General features: G+C 58.6%; 1 protein-coding gene across 1 annotated transcript; it reads right to left on the bottom strand.

Moving 5' to 3' along the window:
* Positions 1 to 1,327: 1,327 nt before the first annotated feature.
* LOC134560631 (actin-binding protein WASF3-like) lies at positions 1,328 to 9,254 on the bottom strand. Its single transcript, XM_063416827.1, has 8 exons — positions 9,122 to 9,254; positions 7,115 to 7,249; positions 6,845 to 6,998; positions 5,417 to 5,534; positions 5,048 to 5,223; positions 4,399 to 4,659; positions 2,923 to 3,302; positions 1,328 to 2,191 (listed from the first exon to the last, which is right to left on the bottom strand). Exons 1-8 carry the CDS (start codon positions 9,252 to 9,254, stop codon positions 2,034 to 2,036), a joined length of 1,515 nt encoding a protein of 504 aa, XP_063272897.1. The 3' UTR covers positions 1,328 to 2,033.
* Between the last annotated feature and the right edge of the window lie 735 nt (positions 9,255 to 9,989).

Raw genomic sequence — 9,989 nt, 5'->3', positions numbered from 1 at the left:
AAGCAGGTCCTGGGCATTGCTGGGCATTTCTCTGTGAAAAGCTCTTGCAGCCCTTTCCCTGCATCTCAGAGGATCAATATCAGAATCAAGAGCTCTCGGTGAGTGTCAGGAGTTTCCTGGACACCTCCAGAGTATGGTACATCCCTGCCTCCTCTGCTCAGTCCTGCACCTTGGAGTTATTCTGTGCATCCTGCTGCTCTGCTGCTTCTTGCCTTGCCCTCTCCCACATCCCAAATCCATTCTGCACTCCTGCCCAAGCCCACTCAGCACCACAGCCTGGCCGTGGAGGTGTGGAAGGTGCCACATTCAAGGGACACGAGACCATTTTGTGCCACTCCAGAGAAGGGAGAGCTCCTGGAGGCATTTCCCAGCAGCTGGGCAGAGGATTCACCACACCTGGCCTGGGTGAGGGGTTTGTCACTGGGGGGAAGTGAGCAGATGTTTGGGACATTGCTCAACACCAGCACTTCCCAGGAAATGAGCAACCTGGTCTAGTGGAAGGTGTCCCTGCCCTTGGCAGGGGGTTGGAATGAGATGCTCTTTAAGGTCCCTTTTACACAAATCATTCTAGGATTTTGTGAATTTAAGGGTCAGCATTTGGGTCTCAGCCATATCCTCCCACCTCTTTCACAGGTCTGGCTGCTTCGACACAGCCAAAGTGCTGCTGAAGTGGCCTTCACCTACGGGGCTGGTGGGAGAGGCAGGGAGCTGGGCACAGAGCTCAGGCTTTCCCCATTCAGGGACTCCTGGTATGGGGGAACACAAGAGAGGGTCTGGGGACATCACACTGGCCAATCCACAGCTGGTCCTGGCCCATTTTCCACAGCTGGGGAACCTCTCCCAGCTCTCTGCACGTTTTCACACCTGCCTGTGATATTCCCAGTATTTCCCACCCCTTTGCTCTGCCCTCCTCTGTGCCTCCTCCCTTTGTAGCTCTGTGAAAAGTCTTCCATGGATCACCTGTTTTTGATGGAAAACGGGTATTTTCAGTGCTGAAATGGGGCCTGGTTACCCAGCTCCTCCACCAGTGTCCAAATGTGGGACAGGGGACGGAGCAGGGCCAGGCAGGGGGAATCAGTGCCTGGGTCTGAGCTGATCTCGATTGCACAGGCACAGTTTGTGGGGCTGCAAAGTGCAAGTTGAGAGTTTACCTGAAAGCAGCAGATTGCCTGATTGGCTTTTTCTCAAATAACACTGGAAGGGTGTCACGCCAAGGCCGAGGAGAGCTGGGCTTGGGGAAGCTCCCTGGACACCTCCACTGCTCTGCTGGAAAAGGCAGGACAAGCCTAGACAAGGCTGTGTCTCCCTGCCTTCCCCCTTTGCTCCTAAAACCAGCTCTGAGGGTGGATACAGGCTAAGGTCACCAACGCCTCGGGCTGCTCGTGCAGCCCAGTCTGGTGCAAGGTGTCCCAGTTCTACCTGGACTAGATGGGCTTTAGAGGTGCCTTCCAACCCAAAGCATTCCATCGTTTTCCAGGGAGCAACAACACCATGGTGTAACTGCTGCTAAAGGTGGTGTGCTGCTCGGTAGGGAGGGAGCTCCAGCCTTTGGGGCTGCCTGACCCCAAAACCACCAGCAGCAGTGTCCCCAAGCCCACAGGGCCACCCTGCGCTCCCGTGGTGGCACCAGCTGTGCAAACAAGGCTTCTCCAGGAGCTCCTCGTTACCACAATTAACACTTAGCTGACAGAGCACTGCCGCCTCTGGGGCTCCCTTCTCTCCCAAAGCACACTCAGGGCCAGCCTCTGGTCTTGCTCCAGGTGTAAATCTGGAGTAATCCTGTCAAACCTGCCTTCAGAGAATTTTGGAAGCCATTAACTGTGAAGGTGCTGCTAATTCCTGGTCTCACTGCCTCCGCGCTGTATCCTACCCGTGCTGCTGCTGCTGCCCGAGGGGTTTTTGACAAAGTGTAAAAGCAAAGCTCCTGCCCGGGCGGGCCCCCGAGCCCCCGGCAGCGGCGCTGGGGAAGGTGCCGGTGCCGATACACACCTGGAAGGGGCCGGGAGCTCCGGGGCAGCCCAGCCCGGGGCCGCTCAGTCCGACCACTCGTTATCGTCCAGCTCGGAGTCGTCGTCGGACTCGCTGTACTCCACCGCGATCCGGCGCGACAGGATGGTGGCCACGTCGTTGCCCACCGGCTCTTTTTTGGCCTCTTGCTCCCACTGCTCCTGCACTTTCCGGAGCTGGATTCCTGCGGGAAAGGGGGGAAGGCTTCAGGGGGAGTGCACCCGATGAGCGGCACCTCCCCCTGTTATAAAGTATAGACAAGAGGGCTGCGGCCCTGCTGGTGACAATGTTACACGGGATAATGGGATAGGATTGGTGGGACAAGAGGGAATGGCTGTAAACTGACAGGGTAGGCTCAGATTGGATGTCAGGAAGGAATTCTTCCCTGGGAGGGTGGGCAGGTCCTGGCACAGGGTACCCAGAGCAGCTGTGGCTGCCCCTGGATCCCTGGCAGTGCCCAAGGCCGGGCTGGACAGGGCTGGGAGCAGCCTGGGATGGTGGGAGGTGTCCCTGCCCATGGCAGGGGTGGGATGGGGTGAGCTTTAAGGTCCCTTCCAACCCAAACCGTTCTGGGACTTTATGAATACATGTGATTACAAAGTATCATAGAATAAAGCTTCTCCTCTGTTTCCAACTCAGCCTGAAGATATTGAACCTTCTGGAAGGTTAAATTTACCACTTGACCTGGAGATTTGCAGGAACGGGCAATGCGGGAGACCTTGGAGCACATCATCCCCTGCAGCCTGGGAGGAAGCCACACTCCTGAGAGCTGCCAGCAACCCGTGGGGCTCCATCCCACCTCCAACCACGGATCCCCGGCTCTACGCTGCATCCATTCCCCGCCAGGCCCCACCATCCCCACCCCGCCCAGGCTCATCCTGCCCTCGGTGTGGCCGTGTCCCCGCTGTCGCTCACCCCTGCGGATGGCTGCCAGCAGGTCGCTGCGGGCGTCGCTCATGGGCATCAGCGGCACCTGCGGCTTGCGCGGCTCTGCGGGCGCGGGCGGCGAGGCGGAGTGCGCGGGCGAGGCGGACACGGCGGGCGGCCCGGGCGGCGGCGGCGGCGGCGCCACCGGGGGGCCCATGGGGCCGCTCTGCGGCGGGGACGCCGAGTACGGCCCGGGGGGCGCCGGCGGAGGGGACGGGGCGTAGGACGGGGCTGCGGCCGAGCCGGGGGCCAGCGCGGGGGGAGCCGAGATGGGGCTGTCGAAGGCGGTCTGCGCCGACGGGATGACGGGCGGCGGCGGCGGCGGGGCCGGCGGCACGAAGTACTCGGCCATGGGCACCGGCTGCGGGCTGCAAAGGGGGCACAGGGGTCAGCGCCGCGAGAATCTCAGAGTTCGGGGATGGGCTGAGTTAGATCGGACCCACAGGGGTCATCCAGTCCAACTGCGGGCCCTGCACAGGCCGTCCCGAGCAATCCCACCCTGGGCATCCCTGAGAGTTTTGCCCAAACGCTCCTGGAGCTCTGGTGGGTTTGGCGCTGTCACCATTCCCTGGGAGCCTGCTCAGTGCCCCACCACCCTCTACGAGGGATCCTCCCCACAAGGCAAGGACCTTTTCTTGATATCCCACCTAAACCTCCTCTGACACAGCTTCAGGCTGTTCCCAAGGGTCCTGTCACAAAGAAAAGATCAGCGTCTGCCCCTCTGCTTCCCCTCAAGAATTTGTGGACTGCAATGATGTCTCCCCGCAGTCTCCTCCAGCTGAACACCCCAAATGCCCTTAACCACTCCTCACACTGCTTCTCCTCAAAGCCCTTCACCATCTTCATGACCTCCTTTGAACACTCTCTAATATCTCAAAGTCTTTTTTATATTGTGGTGCCCAAAATTGGCCCAAGGTGAGGCCGCCCCAGTGCAGATCAGAGCAGGACAATCTCCTGCCTTGCTGGGCTGGTGATGCTGGCCCTGGTGCTCTCTAGGACACACCCAGCCCTCCTGGCTGCCAGAGCTCTGCTGGCTGAAGGATGGCACCCAGCACCCATCCCAGCACCCAGCACCCATCGCAGCACCCAGCACCCATCCCAGCATCCAGCACCCATCGCAGCACCCAGCTGGCTCTGCTCTTGCTTGGTTTGCTCTGAACTGCAGTGCAAGCTCTGTCCCAGGGTCAGAATGGTGCTGGAGTTCTGCTGGTGGGATGGGCTATGGGTCGTGCAGTGGTGGAAAGCAGCCAACACACCAGTGGAAACCCCTCCATCCACCCTGCCCCCTTATCTGGGGTGACGTTACCCCCAAAGCGCTCCTGACTGATTTGGCAGTTTTGGACCATGAAAGCTGCAGAGGAGGGCTCTCCCTGCCCCATCGCCCAGAAATGGGGGGTGTCAGACCCCCACCGAGCCTCCCTTCCCTTGGACACCCCTCCACCAGCGAGCAGGCCGAGGCTTTACCCGTAATCCTTGACCAGGTGTGGTCTGGGCCCGTTGAGGACGGCCTCGGGGGGCGGCGGGGCGTGGGGCTGCTGCAGGCGGGTCAGGCTGTTCTGCCGGCTGCCCGCGGCCGGCCGGAACACGTGCTCGGGGGGGTTGGGGGCCGCCAGCACCCCCTCCTTGTGCTCGGCCGGGGCCAGGTGAGCTGCCGGGGCCAGCAGCTGCGCTGGGTGGTTGGGGCTGGCCGGGTAGGAGTGGTCAGCAGCGTCCGAGGCGTAGGATCTGCAGCACAGGGAAACGCCGCTGTTGTTGGGGAGCTCAGGGAGGGGATGTGGGGGTATTTTGGGGTTGAGACAACAAAACAAGGAAAGGCGGCGAAAATATCGATGTGCAAGACAGCAGAGTGAGAGCAGAGGGGAGGAGGACACAATGGAGCTGAAGCGCTCTCCTCTCTCAGCTGCAGAACAGAAAGTGCTCCGGTTTTATCCCAGTACCGAGGCTCCTCCTGAGGTCCAGGGTGACACCCTGGGGACACCAGCCACCCATGAGGCTACCACAGGCTTACAGAGCACCCTGACCCCGCTGTGGGCAACACGTCCCCCGCAACGACGGAGAGGAAGAGCAAAGCAAAGGAGAGCCGTGAGCTGAAGGTGTAGGAGGTAGAACCTGCCTATTATCTGGGGACAGTGATCCTTCCGATGACGCCATGTGATAGGGGGATGGTGAGAACCTGTTATCGGGCCGGAACTCTTTATCATACGCCATCATGTTCCACTCCAGGCGCCGGTTGCGGGCCTTCCTCACTTTCTTCACCTCGCGGGTGGAGTCCTCCACCAGGCGCTGCTCCTGCAGGAACACAAAGCCACGGCTCCACCTCCAGCCTGGCTCCTCCAGGCCAGGAGCAGTCCCTGGGGGCATCACCCAGCCCTGTGAGATGCACCCAGGGCAGAGGAGGATGCCCCAGGAGGTGGCTGAGCTGTCCCCAGGCCCCGAGCAGCCCCAGCTCCAGCCCCCTTGTCGCCCACCTGCCCCCACCCACCTTCTGCCTGCGCTTCTCCTTCCTCTTGTCTTCTGTGGCCTGCAGCATCTTCTCCTTCCACAAGTTGAAGAAGTAGGAGGGGTCGGTGTAGAATTTGAGGCCGTCCTTCTTGTCATCCCTGGGGGTTGGGGAAGGGGGAGAGAGAGTTACCAGCCACAGGAGAAGACCCTCTGTTCCCCCTCCCAAGGGCTTGGGTATGACCATGACCTTGAGCTGTTGCCCCACCACAAACACATCCAACACAGTGGTCACCACCTGCAGGGTGTGGACACACATTCCAGACATCCCATGCAATGGGGGTGGCGGCACGTTGGAACCCTGGAAGCTGAGAATTTCAGGCTTTCTGTGCTTTCTGACCCTCAAGGAGGCACTATGTTTGACCTGAGCCCATGGAGCAAGCTCCCAAAATTGAGTGATGGCACTGGGATTATGGGCGTGTAGTTAGAATAGAAGTGTGTGATATCACAGAGTGCAAAACCTAGATTTTAAGGCTTTAGAATATAGTAATATAGATAAGCAAGATGGAGGATTTAAGGCATAGGCTGAATCCTTCTTTATCACCTTCTTCAAGGTTTGGGTGGCCTGTTGAAATTGGGTGAAAAAGTCTGCATTGAGGACCATGGGTGGCCGGTTATTGGGTTAAAAGTAAAAATAATATAGGTGTCATCTCATAATTGGATAATTTATGCTTAAAAGACCTTGGGAAAAGCCATTTTCTACCTTGTTAGCTAGAGCTCACAACTTGTGAGACTGTACTATGGATAAGAATTAATAAACACTGAGTCCAAACACAAAAACCAAGTCTCCTGTGCTTTATGCCAACTCTAGCAGAAGAAAAGAAGATAAGAAACCCACAGCAGCAGAGCAACTGGAGAAACCCAGCTGCAAATGGGGGCACGCCTGATCCTTTTCAGGGGAAGGAGCCCCTCAGAGCCCAAGGAAGAGCTGTGCCCCGTACCTGTAGGACCCTGTACCTGCAGGGTGTGAGGACCTGTAGGGTGTAAGGACCTGTAGGGTATAAGGACCTGCAGGGCCACGTACCTGTAGGGCTCTGTACCTGCAGGGTGTGAGGACATGAAGGGCCCTGTACTTATAGCGTGTGAGGACCTATAGGGCCCCATACCTGTAGGGCCCCATACCTGCAGGGTGTGAGGACCTGTAGGACCTTATACCTGCAGTGCCCTGTACCTGTAGGGCTCTGTACCTGCAGGGTGTGAGTACCTGAAGGGCCCCATACCTGCAGTGCCCCATACCTGTAGGGTGTGAGGATCTGTAGGACCCCATACCTCTAGGACCTTATACCTGCAGTGCCCTGTACCTGCAGTGCCCATACCTGTAGGGTATGAGGACCTGCAGTGCCCGGACCTGCAGTGCCCCACACCTGCAGTGCCCGTACCTGTAGGGTGTGAGGTTCTGCAGTGCCCGTACCTGTAGGGCGTGAGGATGTTGAGCGGCGGCGGTTTGTCGCAGCGCTGGTACATCTCCATCACCGGGTTGGGGATGGAGTTGCGGGACACCACCTGCTGGTTCTGCACCGTGGAGCTCTTGAAGGCTTTCCTCATGTTGATGTCCTGCAGCGAAACTGGGGGGCACGGGAAGGACAAGGGATGCAGGGGTGGCCTCAGCCCGCCCAGCAAGGCATGGCGGGGGTCCAGTCCCCAGAGCACCCCTGGGCATCCCCCCTGAGCAGCCCCTCACCTTCCTCCACGGTGGAGTCCAGCTGCGTCACCTTGATGACCAGCAGGTCCACCCTCTCCTGCAGCGAGTTCATCCGCATGTAGAAGCTGTTGGCCTCGTTGAACAGCTCTCCGAAGATGTCCTCTGCGTGCCTGCCTGGGGGGGACAGGGCGCCTGTCACTGCTGCAGGTGGCTCACCCAGCTCAGCCTGGACCATCCCCTCCCCACTGCCTCCGGCCTGGATTTCTGGGAGCCGAGCCTCATCCTCTCCCAACGTGCTGCCAGGAGGCAGGGGAGCCCACAGGAGCACCCCTTTCCTGGGAGGGCAGCACCCGCAGGAGCACAGAACATTCACGGTGCCCCAGAGAGCCCTTGGGTCCACCAGGACACAAAGAGGTGACCCTCACACAGCGTGACCCGGGGAAACTCAGCCCAGGCAGAAAGCCAAGAGCAGGGCAGTGGGGACAGTGCCACAGCAGGGACAATCTGCCTTTTGTTTCACTTTATCAGTACTTTTCCTGCACCTCTTGGTGCATCCCTACAACAGCTTATTTATTTAGGGTTATTTATTTAGGATTATTTAGCTTTTTAGTGGGGTTATTCCTGTAATGGAGCTGAGCGAGGTGCCTGGCAGAGCACTGCTGATTCCTGTAGGCTACAGCACCCATCCCACCCCATCCCATCCCATCCCACCCCATCCCATCCCATCTCATCCCTTCCCATCCCATCCCATCCCATCCCATCCCATCCCATCCCATCCCATCCCATCCCATCCCATCTCATCCCTTCCCCTCAGGGTTTCCTCCAATCCCACCTATCAGTCAGTTCCCAAGGTGAGGACACTTTTAAAACCTCCTCAGAGCATCGACCAGCTCGTTCATATTTGATTCCCTTTTCCCCTGGACTAGGAAGCCTGAGCAGATGTGGGTGCTGCTCGTGTGAGCCACTGCATTTCCAGCAGCTCCCTAAATCCTGGGTTTATTTTTCTGGGAGTATTTTAGAGCAGAATCTGCTTTTGGAGGTGTGTAAAAGAGGAGGGGCTCTGAATAGCTTCTCTCTCTATTTTAAGCGGATATTCAGCATGAAACAGGCTGCCCCTGTTAAACCTTCCCACTGGTGTGTGCAGTGCTCTCATCTGCTCCTTTTCTGCTGAGATCAGTCCCAGGCTGGGAAGACAGCTGAGGATTCAGACCTTTGATAGAGACCTCTCTTCCTCTAAAAGCTCTAACTTTAAAAAGAATCGCATGGAGTATTTTAAATCTTCACCTGACCTTCCTATTTCTGTCCAAGGGGAGAAGCAAGGGGCTCCTGAGGGCTTTACCCACTGCACAGAGCAGCTGTGAGAGGAAAAGGGGTCTCTAAATGTCACCAAGGGCCCATTTCGAGCTTGGCCCTGAGCACCCTCCTACTTTAAACAAGCTGGACAATTCCCCCTGAGTTAGGAGCGGCTGCAGCCCCCACAGCTCTCACACAACCCCTGTGTGTGTTTGGAACTGGTGAGAGAGACTGTGGCATCCCACTGGCATCCAGTGCCACCCCAGTGCCATCCCAGTGCCATCCAACTGGCACCCAGTGCCATCCCAGTGCCATTCCAGTGCCATCCTAGTGTCACCCCAGTGCCATCCCAGTGCCATCCCAGTGCCACCCTAGTGCCATCCCAGTGCCATCCAACTGGCACCCAGTGCCATCCCAGTGTCATCCCAGTGCCACCCCACTCTCATCCCAGTGCCATCCCAGTGCCATCCCAGTGCCATCCCAATGCCATCCAAGTGCCGTCCCAATGTCATCTCAGTGCTGTCCCAGTGTCATCCCAGTGCCACCCCATTGCCACCCCACTGCCATCCCAGGGCCACTCCACTACCATCACAATGCCATCTCAGTGCTGTCCCAATGCCATCCCCAATGCCATCCCAGTGCCATCCCAGTGCCATCACAATGCCATCCCCAGTGCCACCCCAATGCCATCCCCAGTGCCACCCCAGTGCCACCCCAGTGCCACCCCCCCAGGGCTGCCGTGCCGTGGCTTACTGAGGCTGCCCAGCTGCTTGATGATGGCGGCCAGGGTGCTGTTGGTGACACACTCCAGCTCGCTGGTGACGCCGTCGGGCAGCGCCCCCCGGCACAGGTGCCGGGGCTCGATGTTCCTCTTCACCAGCGGCATGGCGAGCACTCACGCCTCTCCTGGGGCAGGGACAAACACGGAGAAATGAAAACACACAAACACACGAACACACACTTTTCACTTTTTCCCGTTCCCCCCACACTCCTCAGCTCCCCCCTGGAGGTTCCTCCTGCCCACGCTGGGCCTGGCAGGTACAGCAGGACTTTTCCGAGCAGGGGATGCTCTGCTGAGCACACGGGTGCCAGGCTGGAGGTGAGGGCTTTGTCCCTACCTTGTGCCACCGTGCCCTTTCCCACTCCCTTCCCAGAGCTGTGCTCAAACCAGGAGCAAACTCCCCTGTGCTGCAGCCCTTCAGCTGGCCCCGAAAAGCCTCGTCCAGCCCAAAGAGAAGCAAGGAAGCACTTGTAATGCCATTATTTCCAGCTCACTGCAGGCTCTCCAGGGTTTTATTTGTGCACACACTACACTGAGACAAGCGGCTGTGGCCAGCTCATCCCAGCTCCCTGCATGGCCCCCCAGCATCCCTGGGTACCCCCATAGCTCCTGTGTGTGCCCCCACAGCATCTTTGGGTGCCCCCATGGCATTCCTGTGTGCCCCCATAGCTCCTGTGTGCCCTCACAGTATCTTTGGGTGCCCCCATGGCATTCCTGGGTACCCCCATAGCTCCTGTGTGCCCCCAGAGCTTCCTTGGGTGCCCCCATAGATCCTGTGTGCCCCCACAGCATCCCTGAGTGCCCCCATAGCTCCTGTGTGCCCCCATAGATCCTGTGTGC

Source organism: Prinia subflava, chromosome 20 (genome assembly GCF_021018805.1).
Source record: "Prinia subflava isolate CZ2003 ecotype Zambia chromosome 20, Cam_Psub_1.2, whole genome shotgun sequence".
Taxonomy (NCBI): Eukaryota; Metazoa; Chordata; class Aves; order Passeriformes; family Cisticolidae; genus Prinia; species Prinia subflava.
The sequence above is the reverse complement of the archived record's forward strand: the minus strand, read 5'-3'. Positions and strand labels throughout refer to the sequence as shown.